Source organism: Tiliqua scincoides, chromosome 8 (genome assembly GCF_035046505.1).
Source record: "Tiliqua scincoides isolate rTilSci1 chromosome 8, rTilSci1.hap2, whole genome shotgun sequence".
NCBI classification, from domain to species: domain Eukaryota; kingdom Metazoa; phylum Chordata; class Lepidosauria; order Squamata; family Scincidae; genus Tiliqua; species Tiliqua scincoides.
Window position 1 is genome coordinate 26212575 of NC_089828.1, and position 21887 is coordinate 26234461.

Genomic DNA, 21887 nt, shown 5'->3' on the forward strand with positions numbered 1-21887 from the left:
GGGGCGGGAAGTGTTGGAGGGAGCTTACAGAAAGAAAAACAAGAATAATCATTGTTGAAGAGATTACACTGCTTTTTCTCCAAAATACAATATTATATTACACTCCCACAGATCTTTAATATGCAGCTATAACTCTGAACAGCAGTATCTTTCAGAATTACGAAAAGTAAATTATCTCGAGGATCAAGACATACCAACAAGGATAGCCCAACTGGACCAACTAAATAGAGGAATAAACATTAACAAATATGGTATAGCTCAAAACAAAATAGACATCGCTCAGTAGGTTTATAATCTGAAGTAGGCAACACAATGGTAAAGCAAAGGAAGAAGGGTGAAGTAAAGTGAAAAATACTGTGTTTTAATGAAAGGTCGAGCTCCAGTGAGCAGAAGGAAAACAACCAAAAGAAAAAATGCACAAGAGAACGTTTCAGAGAGGACTTTTTCCAAATAAATGCATTTAGAGCACATGTTCCAAGGCACCACCTGATAATGTAAAGTTTTCCCCTCTACAAGAAATCATATAGCAAAAGTAGGTACAATGCTACAATACCAGGAAGTAAATTGGCAGATGTGCTTCCTTACTGGAAAAGAGAAACAAACTATATTAAGCCAAATTATTACTTCATCTGGGAAGAGATGGCCATAAATTTCTAAATGTTCTCAGTTCCCAGGTGCCTCTAATAAAGGAGTGCAATAAAAGGAGAGCGCTTATCTGCTTCATCTTATTTGAATTTCCATTTATTTCCTTCTCATAACTAGGTTGTTAAAACTTTCTTGGAAATGAAGATATTGGCTATTTGAAAACCAATTCCCCAAACAAACTTACACTTTTGTTACTTAGAAACACTACATTTGTTATATAGGCAGACTTTTCTGATTAAGAAATTTAAGCAAGCACAAATCAGAATGAATGATGAACTGCTCTGTTTGATAAGAATGTTTACCACTGAATCTTTGATGCATTGTTTAGAAAGCAGAATCTGGTGACTACAGAATAGTTCTGCATGGTACATGTTCATGAATTAGGCACTTTCATACGGGAAAAATAACCAAATTGTGGTGAAAATACAATAGGTATGGAGCTATCAGGCAGAAGTACACAAGTAGCATCCTAAGAGGTCTCAGGATACTATAGCCTACAAGCATCAGGGTGTTGTGGTGACTGATGGGAAATCACAATTCTCTCCATGGGCACAGTGCTAGTGTCTGCATACTTCCCTCCACTCACCATAGGATAACCCACCCACAGCATCTAGTGCTTTGGTGGAAAGGGAGACCATTTGGGGCAAAATTTGGAGTTTTTCCATCAAACCCTCCTCTCTCTCTCTCTCTCTCTCTCTCTCTCACGCGCACGCACACACACACACACACACACACACCCTTTAGAGTTTGTTGCTCACATGTCTATCTAGGCAGTTCTTGTTATTGAAAACCATTAATTTCAATTATTTTAGCCTATGTAGATTTCATTTCAGTCTCTTTCACATTCCCAAGGACTCTGCATGAAGTGTTTATAGGAACATGGATAAAACTGCAGTATAGGTAGCCAAAGTCTTGGTCTATCTCACTTAAGACTGTCCTAGTTTGACTGGTAGCAATGCTCCAGGACTTCGGGGAGAGGTCTCTCTTAGTCCTGCTTCCAGAGATCCAGGATTTCATAAAATACACACCCTGAACCTGGGACTTGCAGCATGCAAAGTCCATGCTCTAAACCTATGCCATGCTCCTCCCTCCTGAGCACTAGCACAATTCAATGCACCTAGCAGGACAATGTAACTCTGAACATCAGGCTCTCAAATGGCAACAGTATGTAAGTAATACACACCTGGAAGACCTGCTATACAAATCCAGTTTTTATTTTGGAAGGTGAAGACAAGGGCTAAATATATGCCAAACAGCAGAGGAAGGCCTATGGATGAGTGCATGTTTTGCATGTGTAAATCCCAAGTTAAATTCCTGAACTTTTCAACTATAGAATCTTGAGTATTAGGACAGAGGCAAGGTCTCTGCCTGATTAATGGGAGAACCACTACCAGCCAGAGTAAAATATCCTGGGTTAGACAGCCCAATGATCTAAGGCCACTTTATCGCTTCATTTATTACAACTAACTTCAGCCAGGTAAGATACAACAAGCTTAAAAGTTATCTAACATTTATACACACAATAAATAAAATCACAATATACATAACTCACTATATAAGCAAGAGCCATCTGCTGATCATTAAACGTGCTAACTCATTTTCAAGTAATCACATTAGTAAAGCCTTACAGTGTAATCTGCTTAAGAGATAAACAGCAGTTTGGCAAACAAGGCTACCTCAACTAGTACAAAGGGAGAACCCCATACCCACACACGCTCTATTTCTGGTAAATGTAATAATTACATAGTTAAAGTGAGGAGATTCAACATATTCAAAGTTTCAGTATAATTATTCAATAATGGTTAAAAATTAACAAATATTTTAACACCACCTTTATCACCACAACTCAGAGTCATTTGTTAGATAACCATACGTGTTGTGGCTTCAAAGTAGACAGTTGCTGTAGTAGGCTTATAATCTGAATCAGGCAACACAACACAAGCCAACACACATTTTGTTTCCTTAAACGTTACACCAATTTGTAGGTATATTTGGGGTGCCGATTTCAAAAATGGCACCCGTTTTGCCCTATCACGTTTGGTTCTGGAAACATGGCATTGCCTCTTTAGTGAATGGCTCAAGCAGCTTCCTCATGAGGAAGCCTAAACCACTAATGAGGCTATATTATATCCAGTGGCGTTACTAGTGGGATGCGGGCCGCACTGGGTGACGCACTGGGGGGATGCCACGCTAAAACCGCGGCATTAGGAGCTACCCTGTCATGCCAAAAACCATTGGATGCGGAATGTTCAGTGGAATGCAATGCAAAAAAACAGAACTGAAATAGTTCCTTTCCTTCAAATGTTATGGCCAAAACACAGGAAAGAAAAAATGCATGGAGCCCTATGGAAAGTGAAAGTGAGCCACATCACGCATTTACTCGTGAGTAGGCGTACTTGCCATAGTATGTCAGAAAGGGCAGGCTGAGAGGAATCCAACTACACCAGAATGGTCCCAATCCAATGAATGCAGCCCCAAAAAAACACCTGAGAAGGAGGTCCCCCCTCCCAGCTGCGAGTCTATTGAGCCCTATGGAAAGCAAAGCAGCCCCACGGTCGCATTTACTCATGAGTAGGCAGATGTGCCTTGGCTGGTGGTCAGGCCAGGCAAAGGGGAATGTGAGGACACCAGAATGGTCACAATCCGATGGAGCTGGAGTGCAACAAATGCCCCAGAAGGCAGCCTCCCCCCCCTCTAAAAAGGACAAAAAAAGAGGCTTGAATTGGTAAGGGGAAAGTTTTCTATTTTGCACTTGTAAAGCCAGGTGGGTCTTTATCTTGATATGCTTGAAAAAGAAGAACTTTAAACTGGACACTAGGGAGGGCTGAAAATCTCACTGACTCTTTTTGGGGGGTTGTTATTGCAGGCAGACTACAGAGTAAGCCGCATTGACCACTATGGGACTTACTTCTGATTAGACATGCATAGGCTTGAGCTCACAGGCTGCAATTCTACACACACTTTCCTGAGTAAGCCCCATTGACCACTATGGGACTTACTTCTGATTAGACATGCATAGGCTTGAGCTCACAGGCTGCAATTCTACACACACTTTCCTGAGAGTAAGCCCCATTGACCACTATGGGACTTACTTCAGAGTAGACATGCATAGGCTTGAGCTCACAGGCTGCAATCCTACCCACACTTTCCTGAGAGTAAGCTCCATTGACCACTACAGAACTTACTTCTGAGTAGACATGCATAGGCTTGAGCTCACAGGCTGCAATCTGATCCACATTTCCTGAGAGTAAGCCCCACTGACCACAACAGGACTTACTTCAGAGTAGATTCACTTGGTGGAACAGGACTGGCTACCCCTTATTTAATTATTTCTTTTATTTTAATTTAATTATTTATAATTATTTATTTTAATTTGCTTGATGATGTCACTTCTGACCATGACATCACTTCCAATGGGCCCTGAACAGATTATCATTCTAAAAAGTGGGTTCCAGTGCTAAAAGTTTGAGAACTGCTGCAATAAGGTGTTAGTAAGTAGACACGGGGTGTGTATGTCTACAAGTTTTCAAAATCACTAAAATCAGAATTTGGAGGACTAAGACCATCACGTTATATGACAATCAATGTGTAATTTCATGAAGAATGCAATGAAACAAACCACATTGAAATATCTGTGTTCTAACAAAAGGTACAGCCAAAAAACCAGTGGGGGCGGGGCGGGGCGATGGCACATCAGCACGCCCACCACTTGGGGCATTGCCCGCCCACTGCATGGGGTGATGCGCAGGCCTTCTGCACTGGGTGACGCGAATCCTAGTGACACCACTGATTATATCTCCAAAACTAGATGTGATAGGGCAAAATGGATGCCATTTTTGTAATTGGCACCCCAAATTCATATCAAACCACCATAAAATTTGGGAAAAACTTTTCTGACCCTCAATTTTGTAGGCCTGTATTATTAGTTATATTTGATTCCAAGTAAAGTGCCCTTAAACTGTGACTTTCTGGTAGCAACAGTCCTGCTCTTCCCTCCACCCACTCGAGTTTTATGGAGATATGAAGGTGGGTGATGATGCTTCTTTTTGAGTGTTGCAGTTATCTCCTCCTAAATGAAGGGTGTTCCCCACTTGCTACTTACTTTTCTCACTTCCACAATTCTGCCCATTAGTGGCCAACATAATACATATTTAAAAAGCAGTCATGATAACAAAATGAGCTCTCTTCAAATATTTCTTGCAATCTGTACTGTACAGTTATGTTCTGTAATACAACTGTAGTTGGTGTATATTTATACACTGCAATCCTGTGAGTAAGGTTTCAATTATAGAATCTATGAATCATTATCAGTCTAACCCAACTATTTCTTTCAAACACACACACACACACAAACCACTCACAACAACAGGACTGTAATGTATTCTGTATATACATGAAAAAAATTCTGCTTCAAAATTACCAATATTTGTTCCCGGGAAGTATGGTAATACATTTCACTAGCAACATTCCAGTAGACACTGAGGGAGTCAAGGCGCAGAAGCTGAAAGAACAGATACATCTCATTAGTTTGCTACCATGCACAATTCAACATCCTGGTGATGAAACATGAAAATTTAGCTTCTCCAAACTGGTAATCAAATAACAGGAACCAACAGTAATTGGGTTCCCCTCCTTCCTTAACCCACTAATTTAGGAAGGCAAGGGTAGAAAAATCCAGACTTGTAGAAGACAGAACAAACAGAGTGCCAGAAAAACCAGGGACTCTTCTGAGGAAGGCTTCCTCCCATGGAGAAATAAGAGTCTGAAATGGTTGGCAGGAAAGGCTGACAGCCTATGAAACAAGTGGGAAGAGTAACCTGTACCAGAATACCCTCCTCCAGAGAGAACAGAACTTTAGAAGTTACACCATATGAAAATACTTTATAACAAAATCAGTGGTGCATCTATTCACTAAGTGTTGCATAAGCTTCATGCTACCTCAGAAAGAACATTGCAGATGTCACAGAAAAAGGTGATAAAATTGGTATATATAAACAGTGCCCATAAAGATGAGAGCAGGATGAAAGGACTATAGAGAAAGCCAGCTTTCCCCTTTCATCAGGTAGCTTTTGCCACAGGGTGGGACCCAATGAACAGAAGATAACCCAAATCACCACATTTTCAGGTCTTCATTTCTGCAGCACTTGCTATAGCCTCCTACTCCATTAGGCACCAGACCACCTCACACAAGCTAGCGTGTGAAGAAAAAATGACTACCTGAATTCACACAAAATATGAGCTGGCCAAATAAGTTATAGGTGGATTAAAAAATGGGTAACATTTTTAGTATTATGTGTAAGAGTAAAACAAAAAGAGCACCAAATGGAATTTACACATAGGAAGTTCAAAAGAAATATATTTTCATGCAGAGGACAGCTGACCAATACAACAGAAGTATAACCAACTTATTCAAAAAAATATAATGGAGGATAGAAGTCCCAGCAGGTACTAAAGGAGATTCTCAGGATATCAGTTCTAAAATTTTAGCATGTTCATTAAAGAGAACGACAGCAGTTTTTAAACATATCAATACTCTACAATGTTAAGTATCAAGTACTTCAAGTGACAGAATATCACTGAGAATTGGCGAGCCACTGCTCCGCACCAGGAGTTTTTACTTTAATAGTCAAGTGTTAGGCTACAGAATTAAAGTTAACTTATCACTTAAGTCAGCAGAATAAGGAAGTCTCATATTGACTTGTCCCTCCTATCTTAATTAGAACCTTTACAAACATAAAAATCCAAGCAATCCAGTTAACTCTGATCCTTGGGGCAGTCTCTTCAAATGTGATCAGCCATACTGGGGGAAAAACTACTTCTCTGGGAACTGCACAAAGAACTGCACAACTAGTTCCATAGGGCAAGAGGCCTTTCAGGGGCTACTTCATACACACAAATGCCACATGGCAACTGCTCTTAAAACGGGTGAGGCCTTCAAAGCACTATGTGATATAGCACAAGGTGAAGTGGAGTTTGTCACTGTAATTCTACTGGGCAGGACCAAGCCTTTGCACATAACTAATACACCAGCCACTAAAGTTATAGTTCTCTTGCATTTGCATATGCTTCTGCACTACGCACAAACCTCAACATTAAACTTTTGCTCCTGAACTTCACAGTAATGTCTCTAACAGTACCTTGTATATTATTTTTGCAGCCTCATTTAAAATGCAGGGAGCCCAATTTTCATTGGTAGTCTAGAAAGCAAACACAAGTTAAAATACAGCTAGTTATTTGCTTTTTTCATATAAACCTTTTCATTGCAACAGGCCTTTAGTGCAATCCAACCCTCTTTTAGGAAGCAGCTCAGAATACAGTTGCTTCTTACAGGCCTTCCCAAATTTACCTTAATTTGAGCTTAGCATCTTTCTTTCTCTGTTTTTTTTTTTTTTAAACCCATCCCAGGAACCTGCATTTCCTCACAGGTCTCTTTAGATTAAGTTTGCAGAAAGGAAACTATTTTGTCTGTACAATGTCTTGTTTATTATATACTACAGAAATAAAGTACTATTATACATAGTATAATATAGTAATTATAGTAATTATTATAGTAATTATAATAAAGTACTATTATAATATACTTATATTATATATTATAAATATACTTATAATATTATAAGTATATAAATATATATATATAAATATAATATAATATAAAATATTATAATATATAATATTATATTATATAATATTATTATATTATAATATACTTATATTATATTATAAATATAATATAAGTACTATATTATTATATAGTAATTATAATAAAGTACTATTATAATAAAGTTTATTATATACTACAGAAATATAAGTACTGTTATATGCATAAGATATATTCAGTTGCAACTGCATTAATATGAACAGTTTCAGGAAAAAGAGTAATCACAGCCATTCACAGAAGTTAAACTAAGTTCCTATTTTTCCTCTAAAGATCTGAAAAGATGACAAACTTCTGCTATATATCTCAACTTCAATTTATAAAGAAATTATATGAAAATGTTTTCAACTGCATCAGCACTAGGAGAAAAACTATTCTTCAAGTGGTTCTTTTGTAATAAACAGCCAAGAAAAGATAGGCTTTTCAGGTGGTCTTGTCCACCTGCAATATCTGCTCAATCTGCCTGAACAACTGCTAACATTCCATTCTTCAGTCACACTAATATGTGAAGTCTGAAATTCAAGTGGTTTGTCCTGGGTCACAGAGTGACCTTCTGTCTAGGTTGTTACATCATATTTGAATTTCTATGCTTGGGATCATTAGAAAAGGTATTGAGAACAAAACAGCTAATATTATAATGCTGCTGTACAAATCGATGGTAACGCCAAACGTGGAGTATTGTGTCCAGTTCTGGGTGCCACATCCCAAAAAGGATATAGTAGAAATGGAAAAGGTGCAAAAGAGAGAGCGACTAAGATGATTACAGGGCTGGGGCACCTTCCTTATGAGGAAAGGCTACAGCGTTTGGGTCTCTTCAGCCTAGAAAAGAGATGCCTGAGGGGGGACATGATTGAGACATACAAAATTATGCAGGGGAAGGATAAAGTGGATAGAGAGATGCTCTTTACACTCTCACATAACACCAGAACCAGGGGACATCCACCAAAATTGTGTGTTGGGAGGCTTAGGACAGACAAAAGAAAATATTTCTTTACTCAGTGTGTGGTTGGTCTGTGAGACTCCTTGCTGCAGGATGTGGTGACGGCATCTGGCCCAGATGCCTTTAAAAGGGGACTGGACAAGTTTCTGGAGGAAAAATCCATTACGGGTTACAAGCCATGATGTGTATGTGCAACCTCCTGATTTTAGAAATGGGCTATGTCAGAATGCCAGATGTAAGGGAGGGCACCAGGATGCAGGTCTCTTGTTATGTGGTGTGCTCCCTGGGGTATTTGGTGGGCCGCTGTGAGATACAGGAAGCTGGACTAGATGGGCCTATGGCCTGAACCAGTCGGGCTGTTCTTATGTTCTTATTAACTTAAAGCCTTTATAACTGCACTAATATTTTCCCTTTTACTTTTCAAATACACCCCCACATTCATGAAACATAAAATTACTTTCCTCTCTTGATTAAATAAAAGGTATAGCAATATCTGGTTTCATCTATACGAGTCATATCATAGGTCAGCATTACCAGTAAGCTGAGCTCCCCCAGCGTCATTCCTAAAGAAAGTGGTCGGCTTGGATCCGTGATCTACAAAAAATGTAAATTGAATATAACAGTTACAATGTATGTATAAACAAACATAGGTATGAAGCAGAAATCAGTACAATTCCTGTATCTGTGAGCACCACTCATGTGTTAATGCAAATGCACACAAGTTTTTTGTTTAAGTGCTCAAAAACAAGATAAAACCTGCAATGTTGTGCTGCTCTGTACCTTTAAATATTTTGGGGCACCAACTAGCTTCTTTAAGATACATAAGCTGAGCCCTTGACCAACATTACAGCAATCAAAGCCTTTTGTTCCTTGGCATTCCTGCTTCTTATCCAATTTTGCCAACAGCACACTTCAGGTATGTCTACATAGAACTAAATTCCACAGAATTCAATGGAACTTACTCTCCAATAAGTGTGTAAAGGACTGCAACCTGAGGCTCCTAATATGTTTTTTGTGTTCTAATAAAAGCTTGAAGAATGACTACTTGCTTTCAGATGAGACAAGAAGAAGTCATTCAGTTTCCATAAGAAAATATTCTTGTATCCAACACCAGTGTTGCAGACAAAACAGTTTAGAAGAAAATCCAAGGACTAATAGCACAATCATAGCTTGTTAGACATTAATCCCACAGAATTCAATGGAGCTTACTTCAAATACATACACCTTAGTCTGCAATTCTATACAACTTAACTTTCAGCTCCCTTGAATTCAATGGGAGTTACTTCTAAATAGACATTCCTTGGATTGCACTGCTTATGAAGTAAATCTCTGCAAGTTCCCCACTTGTGCAATACTAGACAGCCTCAAGTTTATGCTAGAGTCATTACTATAATTAAAGATTACCTTTTCATTGTTTGTTTAAACCAGGGGTGCCCAAACCCCGGCCCTGGGGCCACTTGTGGCCCTCAAAGCCTCCCAAACTGGCCCTCAGGGAGCCCCCAGTCTCCAATGAGCCACTGGCCCTCTGGAGACATGCTGAAGCCTGCACTGGCCTGATGCAACTGCTGTCAGCCAACTGTTTGACCTCTCACATGAGCAGAGGGATGAGGACTCCCTCCACAGCTTGCTGTTTCACATCTGTGATGCAGCAGTGGCAGCAAAGGAAAGGCCAGTCTTGCTTTGTGCAAGGCCTTTTATAGGCCCTGAGCTATTGCAAAACCTTCATTTAGTCATATAAGTTCCATCTCTAATATATTCATTTATGTAAATTTATTCAAATTGGAAATGTAAATTAATTCTTGTTTTCCCTGACACAGTGTCAGAGAGATGATGTGGCCCTCCTGCCGAAAAGTTTGGACACCCCTGGTTTAAACTAAAAGGAACTGACATTACTTACATCATCCTCATACTTGACATGGATGCCTGTGATTTTAACTTGCAGATTTTTAATGACTTGTGTTGCAAGTTTTTCCAGAAAAGTATCTTTCTTCTCTTCCTTTGGTTTATCTAAAAGAGAATACATGTAGTTAAAAAATAAATATAAAGCAATATGGTCATATGTAGTGGAGATCGTCTTTCTAAATACTGTTTGATTTAACCATTTCACTTGTATTTTTTCCTCCCCTTTAAAAATATCCCTAAGCAAAACTCCCTTGCAACAAAGCTATCAGTGCAACCCACCTCAGGATTTTAGTATGAACCTAGTGAGGACCCCAAACCACCAACTAAAGACCAACCTCCTTATCAACTTCTACTTTCATGTATGTTTATCCACATAAACATACAGCAACCACAGTTCAGTTGATCAACTCATCTTGATTACATGAGTTCAATGTTCTTACCAACTTACTGCTGCAAGAATAAAGTCATACACAGTCAGCCTCCATTGTCCATGCAACCGATTTGTGCAAATTCAAATATACAGGCTACCCCTCCCTCCAAACCCAGAAAAACAGTTTACATAGTGCCGGCAATTCCACCAGCCACTGTTTCTGACCCAGAGCAAGCATGAAATGAGAGAATGAAGCTGCTGTTCCCTCAGTTCCTGCACGTCTTATACTGTGTTCTTAAAGAGATCATATGTATTTGTTGATTTGGGGAGTTTTGACTATATGCAATTTTGGTTTTACGTGCTAACCTTGGAACATAATAATGTGCAGGCTGACTGTATATTAATGCAGATTTGTCAGTTTGAAAAAATGGAAGTAGCAAACAGAACAGAACGCACTATGCTAGTTTTACCCACCTTTTGAGCGATCATGGCCTTTAAATGATTTCTTAAAATGCTTTTTAGTCTTTCTAGACTTACGTCCTTTCTCAGTGTAAGCAATTTTACAAAAAGAGGATAAATTAAAGTTAGGCAAGTCTCAAAGCAAGCCACAGAAATGAAGAAAGACAAAAAAATGTTTCAAAGCAAACAGAAACGAGCCATTATCCAATTCAATATTTTTTCTTAACAATTCTAAACATTTCAAGGGCGTCACCGGCAAAACTTCATTTAACCATGCAAGATATTTTCTTTTCCAAATAAACCTAAATAAAACTGCTACAATGCACACTAAAGCTGTATCAGATTATATTTCTCAAGTTAATATTCTAATCAATGAGTTTTGACAGCTATTATAAACTGAAGCATTAGTACAATTAGCAAAACATTAAAACTGGAGAAGCATTCTGCCAAATCCCTCTACAATCTTAACTTCTATAATTATTTTCTTTAAAGAATTTTTATATCACCTTTTCTAAAGACCCAAAGCGGTATAAAACAAAATACATCAACTTCAAAATAAAATATTAAAATAAAAACCATTAAAACCATAAAAACAATTTTTAAAAAACAAAGCAGATAGCAATAAAACAATGCATGGCAGCATATAAGTTAAGGAGTCCCTAGGGAGTTACCTCCCTCCTCAAAGACCAGGCAAAACAGATGGGTTTTCAAACCCCATCAGAAGCCATATACCGAAGAAGCTGCTCTCAGATCTTCAGACAGCTGATTCCAGAGGCATGGTGCTACAACCGAGAAGGCCCTACACCTTGCCGCCATGCCCCTGGCTTCAGATGGTGGTGGTATCCTGAAAAGCACCCTCTCTGATGACCGCAGGGGTCATGCAAAAATACTTTTTAAAAACCTGCATACAATTACACTGAAAGCTGTTAACAATTCTAACTTGTGTCACTAGGAGCTGAGTGTCCATTAGGGCCAGAGACACCCTTGACACAACTCACAAATACCCAGACTCAGCTGCCTGTAAATGAACTGGGGCTCCTTACTCCACTCAAGTTAGCAAAAAGAACAAGATTCAAAAAACTGTAAGAACTGCTCCAAAATTCCCTAATAGGTTCAGAAAATAAGTTAAGATTCCTTTAATAAGTAAAGTTTAATTATATAGTTTCTTTGGAGCCTTGAATAGTTGCTCTTGGTTTGGTTCCCAGTGGTGATAGGCCACAGCCCTATCAGGACCAAACCCCCAAATACCAAGAAATGGAGCTGTTGCTGGCCTGTGCTAACATGAGCACAACTGCAGGGGCAGGACAAGCTATACAAGTCTTGCAATTGCTACAGGAGGAAGGGACACCTGCAGCTTTGCAGTTTAAAAAAGAGATGCGAATGCAGAGGCCCTTCAGCCCCTAGTGGGCGGGGGGGGGGGGGGGAGACAGCAGCCATCATCACTACCTGCTTAGGAAAGCTCAATTCAGTAGTTGTACTCATCAATACTCTTCTTGGGGAAAAGGAGAGGTTTCATCCTAAAATTGCCTAACAGATGGTTCTAACAGGAAGATAGCATAGAAGTAGTCATGGCTTTAAAAGTGAACACAAAAACATCCCCTTTGGCATTTAATTTACAGTCACATGCAGTTAGCAGCTCATTTTCTTTTTGTATATCTTTCCATCCAAAGCCTAACATCTGAAAACTTTACAAGCTCTACTGACAGTGCTTCAGAAACACTTTTATAACTAAGGGCACAATCCTAACTGGCACTTAGGCCGGCATAGGTGCCCTGGGAGGGTTGCAAACGTGCCATAAAGCACGTTTGCGCCTCCATGGGAGGAAGCTGCATTGGCGTATCTAGATGCACCGACGCACAGAGGCCAGCAGAAGCCTCTGCGGCAGCTTCTGCAATGACACAAGTGGTGAAGGTAGGCGGGGGGGCATAGAGGAGGCAGGAGGGAGGTGTTTCTGGGCGGGGCGGGAGGGCAGGAGGGAAGCACTGGGGGCGGGCGTGCAGGGAGCCGGGGGCGGGGCTGGGACCCTGCGGTTATGCCAGATCCCAACCCCCATCCCTGGGGGAATGGAGCGGCTTCAAATCGCTCTGCTCTCCTCAGACCTGCGTGACCTCCAGAGGTGGCGCAGGTCCAAGGAGACCCATTGGGGTAAGCAGCCCTTATCCAGGCATAAGGGGAAGAGCTTCCCCTTGCCTCTGGCTGAGCCACTGCAGCCAATGAACCTGAGCTGGATGCAGTGCAAGCCTCCTGGTTTGCCTGCTCCAGTGTAGGTTTGGATTGTGCCCTAACTGAAAAAAGTGCATACACGCAAGCAGTATATTTGTTCTGTGTAAGTTTGATATGAAACAAAATTAGGGAATGCTCAAATAGCATAGGAGTCAATGAAACTCCAAAATTTATTAATTTATTTGTTTACAGAGGTGAGATTATTCAGAATATGTTTATATCCTTCAAATTCAATAACATTAACTTAATCAAACATTAAACCACATTCAACCCAGAAGTTCAGTTGTTTTGACAGCAGCTGACAATGGCAACATTTGTCCCTAAGTTTAACCATTTCACCAATGCCCACTAAACCCCTTATTGGGAAATAAGTTACACTGAAATCAGTGGGATTTGCTTCCAGGCAGTGAACTTTTTGTTGAAAAACGGTATATAAATACTGTCAATAATAATAATAATAATAATAATAATAATAATAATAATAATAATAATATGTTCAGGATTGGGATGCTGACTAGCAAGTACATTTCTTATTTTAAAAAGTAGCCACTCCAATACCAAGAGCTTTTTAGAAAAAGCTGTGGAAATTAACTTTACTAAACCAAGCATAAGAACATCTCTCCTCTGTTTTTGAAATGCAAATCACAGTATTTGTCTGAACTAGTCCACTAACTTCTCAAGCATATTGTATGAAATACCATACATCTAAATCTCTGAGGCAGAACCATTTCCCAAAGCATCAGAACAGTTTATAAACATTCCTATTATCACTTGTATATTCAAACAGTGGTTCAACCTACTCTTGTTTCAGTTATGCTGACTTTTAATAGACCAACTGTCATTCAATCTCCTTCTCAAGTCTCCTCTAACATAGTAATTAACCATGCATACCCACCAGGTTTGATGTCCTTGTACACAATATTCTCCAGGCCATATATGAAATCTGAATGAACTCCTTCATCCATAGGACAGCAGTAACCAAAAAGCATATGTTTTTAAAGAATAGAATCTACTTTTCAATCTGAACCAGCAACATAGTTTTGTAACACTGAAAACAGAGTGTTACAGTTACACCCTCACATCTTCCAATTGCCTCTTGGGTTTGTTCAGGAGATCTCACTCCTTCTGACAGTAACATAGGTTCAATCATTTCATTCTTAGCAAGTCATTCACTCTTAGTGAGTGTTTAGGGTGAATTAAGTAACTGATTAAAGATTGTTATTTATAAATATTGCTTGTTTCATTGTGTGAGGCTTGTATTGTTAATTTCCGTCTACAGTGAGATTGCGTAAATTTTCTCAAAAGTATTTAGAAAGAATTGTTCCCTTAGGGAACAATTGGTCCCTAAGGGAACAATTCTTTCTAAATACTTTTGCGAAAATTTACGCAATCTCACTGTAGACGGAAATTGACAATACAAGCCTCACACAATGAAACAAGCAATATTTATAAATAACAATCTTTAATCAGTTATTTTATTCACCCTAAACACTCACTAAGACAATTTCTCTTAATTAACCAACTCTCATATTAATTAAAGATTAATTAAAAGATTAATTAAAATCTTGCAGATTACTCATGTATATGGTCCAGTTTTTGCTTTGGGGTTTGCAGACAGATTTTTGTGCCTATTTGTCACCTAATTTGTTCTAGTTGGTTCAATAAGGAATTTACAATGATCTTTTCTGATTCTGCAGAGAAAAATCTTTTAACATTTAAATATATATATCCTAGTTAGACATAACTAAGGAAATCAATAAGACCCAGTAATGATTACAATCCTATACATGCTTACTCAGCAGTAAGACCCACTGTATACAATATCCCTGGCTTATTCCCAGGAAAGAGTGTATAGGATGACAGCCTAACTTCCTCAGCCATGTCCAATTCAACTTAGGATATAACCCAGTAATATGGAGACAGAGTTAACATTTGGCAGATAGATTTAATATATCAAACTGTCAAAAGTACAATTCCATACATAATTTTTAAAATGAAAAGTAATATACAAAAAAGCCTTCCAATTGACTGCAACATGTAGGACAAAAATTATACCACAAACTTCCAACATCAAGCTGTTGAAAGTCACAGTAATTTCTTCAGGAATGGTTACAAAAAGTTGGTTTCAGATTTCCAACCTCTAGAATCAGATTTCTAAGCAACTGGACAAACCAGCCCCTGGGATTTTTCCAACACTGATCACATTCAAGGCAAATATTCTTAATACACCATCCTCCTAAGTTTTTTCAAATGCATCATTTTAGAACCCACAAAAATGATTGTACAATACCTTTCTCAGCTGCTCTTTGTAGAGCTTCTTCAACTCTTGACAGCTCCTTTTGCTTATTATCCTGTAAATACTTTTCTTCCTTTTCTGCATCATATTTAATTTCTGGAAGACAAAGTATATTACTCATAATCAAACTCATAATCTAGTTCAAATAGTAGAAACAGTATGGGACAGAAATAGGGCTGGTTTGTTAAGACTTCCTCCTGAGTAAGCTACTGGCCTTACCTCCAAATGCCTACTTATGTTTTCCTTCTCACTCTATAGCTGGTTCCTTCTCACTCTATAGCTGGCTCCAACCTTCAGCTAACTAGCACATAAGTGAAGAACATATTTTGTGGCACTTTAGAAGTTTCAAACAAGCTTAGTCTTATTTATTCAAATCTAGCAAAACAGTCAAGAGCCAATGAAAGGGGCAGGCAATAGTTCTGGGGAACCTCCTACCAAGATGCTACAGGTCCAACCTTGTTATACACAAATTTTTTGTACACAAATTTGACTCAACACAATGGCCACTGCAAATGAGAAGGAAAGTGCTGATCTCTAGAGAAGGGGAAAAATGCATCCATTTTAAATCACAGTTTAAAAAACTGCTTTTCTTACTGCTGTAGAGAGACAGTCATGCAAGCAATTACATGTGTAACTTAATTATCCATGGATTTTTCTATGGATTAGAAATTAAAGGAAAACAGTCATTTAACAATAGCCTCATTAATGTGAGAGGGCAGCCAGCTGACAATACATCAATCATTCCCTCTCAAGGCAGCTTCAGCTTCAATCCAAGTAAGGGACCCCTTCTAAACATGTGAAAGAAAGGTAATTACTATGCATTGGTGAAAGGAGGGATCCTTGGCTGGGAGTGAAGCCTTTCAAGGTGCCTGGAGAGAGACTGATTGATGGACTGCCTAATGTCTGTTTTACATCACAAAGCTCAGAAAGGCTGTTTTTAAATCGCCTAGCAAAGGGTCATTGTTTTTTAAATGGATTTGTTTTCATTCAATTTTTGCAATCCACTGAGTTCTGGGAATGGAACCCTCACGAATAATGAGACTCAACCTGTATATGGTTACAGGAGGGCTCCCTATCCACGTATCTACAGTTTAACGTATCTGGCCTCCATGCACCCCATGGAGGCGAGGGCAGCTGTGCTCCCCTCACCTCCAGAGACTCTTCTGAGTCCTATAGAGGCCAAGCATGTCTGCCTGCAAGGGCTTCCTCTTCCCACACAAAAGGGTCACCAAGGGCTTCCCCAGCTCTCATAATACCTTTTAAAAGTCATAAAAACATCAACAGGTTTTATGAAAAAATGGAAGTCGCTTTTTTTGCCTGAACGGCATTCTGAGGCCCACAGACGCCATGGGCGGATGAGTGCAGCCTCTGCTGGGCTCTGAAGAGCCTCTGGGGGGTGGGGGCGTTCCCCGTATTTGCAATTTCAGGTATACACAGGGGGTTCTAGAAAGGAACTCTGCAGATATGGGGGCATGCCTGTACATTCAAATGTGATTCAAACATGATGTCCTTAGCCTTCACACCATAAAAAGAGCATGCACTCCCACTTCATGCTTTCTCCTTACATACAAATTCTCCCATTCCCCTATATCTGTGCTTCCTAGACTCCTACAAGGAAGTTGGGAGCACCATAAGTGAGTGCAGGGGAGGGGCTATGGCAGCAGTGCAATCTCCAGGGTCACACTGCTGCCTTGGAGAGGGGGCTTTTTCAACTTACTGGAGGGGTTGGTTTTAGATTGTTTTTTTTACTGTTTTAGAAGCTTGGGCAACCCTTCTAAGTTTATCTTGTCCTTGTGCTCTGTGTAATGTATCAACAACATATTTAAGTAGACACTGCATTATTTTTAATTTACTATCATGGAACAACAATATGCCTCACACACTCCCTTACTATTTCTCTCAGGTCACTTACTTGCCCCAGGGACAACAAGAAGATATAAGCCTTCAAGGGTTGCAACTACTGCCTCTCCATATAGATTCTTCCAAGGAATCTTCAAGGTAAGTTTATCTTAGGAAAAAACAAAGGAATCATATAATTTAGGATTATTTTACAATGAATGAGTGGAGACTGAAATAGATCTCACAGTTAGATTTGATACGAAAACATGTTAAGTTAATCTTTACAAAGACAATTACAGCACAATCCTAGTTATTTCCTCTGATAAATAAGTTCCACTATGTTCAGTGAGTTTTATGCCCTAGTAACAAGATTCGCAGGGTTAGTATATTTTTCTTCCAGCAACAACTTCCACCTGAAAGTGAAAGACACTTTTTAAATCTTGAGTGTTAACAGCAGTCAGTAGGGCAGAATCAGATGGAATCAAAACTCAGACATTCTATCTGCTTCCATTAGAATTTATTATAATTAGAATGAACGACAATGATCCAAAATAGATAAAATTTTAAGATTGTATGCCATCCTTGGTCAAGTTTCCTTGAAAAGTGTATTATACTATTGTACTCCACAATGCAAGTACTGCCAAGACATTACCAACCTCATTAGAATGATCAACTTACCTATTTGTCCAGTCTTTACTCTAAAAGGTACATCCAATTCACTCTGATAGGAAAAAAAATGATACGCTCACTATGTGACAGACACCTCACCACTAGTTTTGCTGTATGGTAACAAATAGTTTTCTGAAAATAGTATTCAGTACTAGAAACAAACAGGAAGATCCAACAGGCATTCAGAACTCAAAAGGAAAATGCTATTCTCTTTTTCTTTACCCCGCCACTGTGCTTACTGAAGTTTGGACTGACCCATGTAGGCAAGGTCAATGAGCAACAGAACACACATGCAACACCATGACATTTTGCAACTAGTTTACAAAAAGTCATTTTTGATGACTATCAAGGCTGTTAGGCACAAGAACACAAGCAGAGCTCTTTGAAGACAAAACCAGTAGACCCCAGCAAGGCCACATCCTCTTCCCAAGTAACTAAAAAGCAAACAAATGTACATACTGAATCCAAAAACATTTAGGGGCTCTGACTCATCACTCACTTATTTAAGTACTTAAGCCAGGTTAGTGTTGCTGACTTCAATGGACAAAACTGACAGAGGGCCAAACACCACAGGACATGGGATATCTGTGACAGGATCACCTAACATCTTTTTTCAAGCATAAAAACAGCCATGGGGTGAATGTTTTGGTTTAGAGCAGCAACAATGGAGGAAGAGATGTTCAATCTTCTCACCTCCTTAAAGGACTATTTGTATAGTGAACTGAAATATTAGACACAGTGATTAGTCCCACAGGGGGAAAAAAGACAATTACAGCAGCAAATAAAAAGACAACTAAAAAAGTTCCCAGCAGCATAGGAAACAAAATAGCACAATTCTAGGTGTTTCTACTCAAAAGTAAACTCCACCAAGTTCAGTGGGGCTTACTCTTAGGCAAGTGAGAACAGGATTGCAGACCAAGAACTATGCACTGCAAATTTTCTGTGCAAAATATACACCATGATCTTAAGGCCCACAGTCAAAAAATTTTTAAACTGACTTTAAGTCACTCAGAAATATGTACTACCTACAGCAATGTTTTTTGTTTGATAGGCCATAACCCATTATAAAAACAAAAGCATTTGCTCATTAGATTGCAAAAATTACTTACCAGTGCATTCTCTTTTATCTGTAAGTTGTCTAGTGCAACATTACCTGTAAAATAGAAGAAATCAACTCAGTTATCAATTCTGATATCAAATTGGTTATAAAAACATATGCCTTTGTCTATGAAACATACCAAATCATTGTCAAACTATAAAAATGGTAGCTCCACAAACTTAATATTTTTGACAGATTTTTAGTGCTGAAAGTGTACTTCATTATGACAGCTGCAGCATACAAAGATTTCTAAAAATGCTGTGAATGAAATGTTGCCAAATACAGCACTACAACATAAGAAAATCCTTATCAGCCTTAATGCATTAATAAGATTGTTCAACGCTAACTTTCATAAAGCAAGTTAAATCATGGGAGGAAACCCCATCTATTAAGATCTTACTAAATCTGAACAAGAGTTAAATATACCAAGTCACTGTTCCAGTCTTTAACTTTCATTTACTAAGATATTCACACAGTGACAATCTCCAGAGAAGCTCTTAACAAATCCCTCAGTTCAAAATTTTGTCTATTCATTTGCTTCCATGATAACTTGCAAAATCAGAGATTTACTGATTTTCACAGGCTGGTTATTGTGAAAAAAGAATTGCAGACTAGAATGACCATTTAAGAAAAAAAAACTCTTATAAAATAGTCAGGAAGAACTCAATTAACAGGCAACCTGTACAGCTGGTTGCTATGCCAAAGTTCAAAAGATACTGGCTATGCCAAAATCAAAGGGTAAGTGTGATGTTTTATGCCATTCAATGCAACCACCATCTTGCACAAGCCAAGGGAGAGCATGAATATCCAATGCAATGTTGAAGGGGGTTCTAGGATATGACATCTCTTCATGTGGCACTGCCCTCACCATGTCCTGCCTACAATTGCAAAAAAATAACCACCGGGGATTCAGTTAAAGAACCCTTAGTAGATCATGGTAGTCCAACATGTGGCCCGGGAGACCCTTTTTGGCAGCCCCTGAAAGCCCAGCTACAAGGCCTCCCCACTGCTTCCTCCCACTTCAGCAGTTGTTTTTTTTTAATCTCCCTGCTGCACCTTTCTGACTTCTCCTTTGTAGAAGGCAAAGTCAGAACAGTGTGGCAGGGAGACCGAAAAGCCCTATCACACCCACTGCCACGTCTCCTGAGCCTGCTAAATGACTTTGGAGACTCAGAACATGGACGTAATTACTACCCACTAGTTTCCCAAACTTGGATCAACCTGCAGTGTAGATCATATGGGTTGTAACTGATTATCAATCCTTCATATAATCCAAATCATTCTGAAGAAAATATGGTCTTTTTAGATAATGCCTGCACATGCCTAACAGACACCATCACAGATGAGGAACTGCTGCCTGCATATGAGAGAAAGGAGAAAATAACTTTTCTAAGATAGTACCTGCTATCTGCTGCTTTTGTGAGTACTGTACTACTATGAAAAATAATTTCATTTTATTTAACCTGCTCCCTAACTGATATGAAAAGTCTTTTATCTGTTCCATCCAATTTATCAATTCCTAAACCAATTCCTAAATCGTTCCTAAACTTTTTCAACTGGTGGCTCCCTTGACCTACTGGGCCATTCACTGTAGCCCCCCATTAAGGCTACAATCCTGTACATTGTATAGGGCGGTGGGTTTTTGTGATGATCCTGCAGCTCCTCTGGCTGGTTACCATGGCTCCTCAAGGAGCCATCGCTCACAGTTTGGGAACTAATAGCCTAAACAATGAATCCTTATGGGGGGAAAAAAACCTTGAGCCAATACTGACAGAAGTCTAAACCAGAGTTTCTCAACTAGTGGTACTTAAGATAGTGTCTGGTGATACTCGCAGAACTCCCAGACTCCCTCTGCCTGGCAGCAACATCAGCAATGCAGCATGACAAGCAGCAGTTGGAGGATCAGAATGGCAAGCAGAGCTCCAGCATGCGCTTTTCACGTGCTTAAAAAAAGCCTTCCCATCCACCCTGAACCTCCTACCAGTGTTTGTTGCATTGTAGTTGGCCTCCCAATCTAGAAGTAACTGGCAATGACTCCATCAACAGTTACTTCCAGTGTTACTTCCAATAAGTGAACCGTATGAAGTGATACAGTGGGAGACAAACAGCAAGAAACACTGGTCTAAACAAATAAAAAAAAAACCATGCCTTCCTACTGCAGCAAGCACATTTGGTAACTGACATTTCATACTCTGAAACAAGAACTGTAACTTTGTAATGTTTTGAAAATTTATGATCCCTCAAGCCAGAGCTTGGGAGAGGGAGGTAAAGGGAATAATTTGTGCCCAGGCCCAGGGTCAAAAAAGGGAGCACAGGAGACAAAGAACGGGGCCCAGAAATTTCCTGGGATCTCACATTTTCCTATCTACTCAGACTTGTTGCCCACACAGGACACTGGGGACACTACCACAAGCATGCAGCTGCAGCTACTGGGCCAAGGAATACATACATGACACTCCTTAACACAGTGTCAAATCTGGGAAGACACTGGTCTGCTACAGTAGCTCTTTGCTTACCATGAAGGAGCGTATAGGAGCTCAGGAACACAGCTACAACACTATAGCTGCTGCAGAAGCAAGTCTTGATACACACAGGACACTTTCCATTCCAGTGTAAGCCCAAGTACGATTATGCTAATTTTCTGAATGATTTTCTCTATTTAAAAGATTTTAGAGACTTGGGAGTGTGTTTAGTTTTCCGTATTACTGTATCTAGCTGTCAACGCCACGTGGGTAGCTAGACCTGGGCTCCAGCTGTCTCCCTCCTCCTCCCCACCCTGTTTTGCCC

At 39.4% G+C, this 21887-nt stretch overlaps 1 protein-coding gene across 1 annotated transcript in view; it reads right to left on the bottom strand.

The window, feature by feature from the left end:
• The window catches only part of VPS13C (vacuolar protein sorting 13 homolog C), a 106329-nt gene that overhangs the window by 81498 nt on the left and 2944 nt on the right, over positions 1-21887 (bottom strand). Inside the window, exons 2-9 of the mRNA XM_066635973.1 lie at positions 19111-19154; positions 18011-18053; positions 17406-17501; positions 15488-15589; positions 10141-10250; positions 8778-8837; positions 6783-6842; positions 5066-5146 (exon numbers count right to left, since the gene is read on the bottom strand). Coding sequence (XP_066492070.1) covers positions 5066-5146; positions 6783-6842; positions 8778-8837; positions 10141-10250; positions 15488-15589; positions 17406-17501; positions 18011-18053; positions 19111-19154 — 596 coding nt within the window. The remainder of the gene's footprint in view (positions 1-5065; positions 5147-6782; positions 6843-8777; positions 8838-10140; positions 10251-15487; positions 15590-17405; positions 17502-18010; positions 18054-19110; positions 19155-21887) is intronic.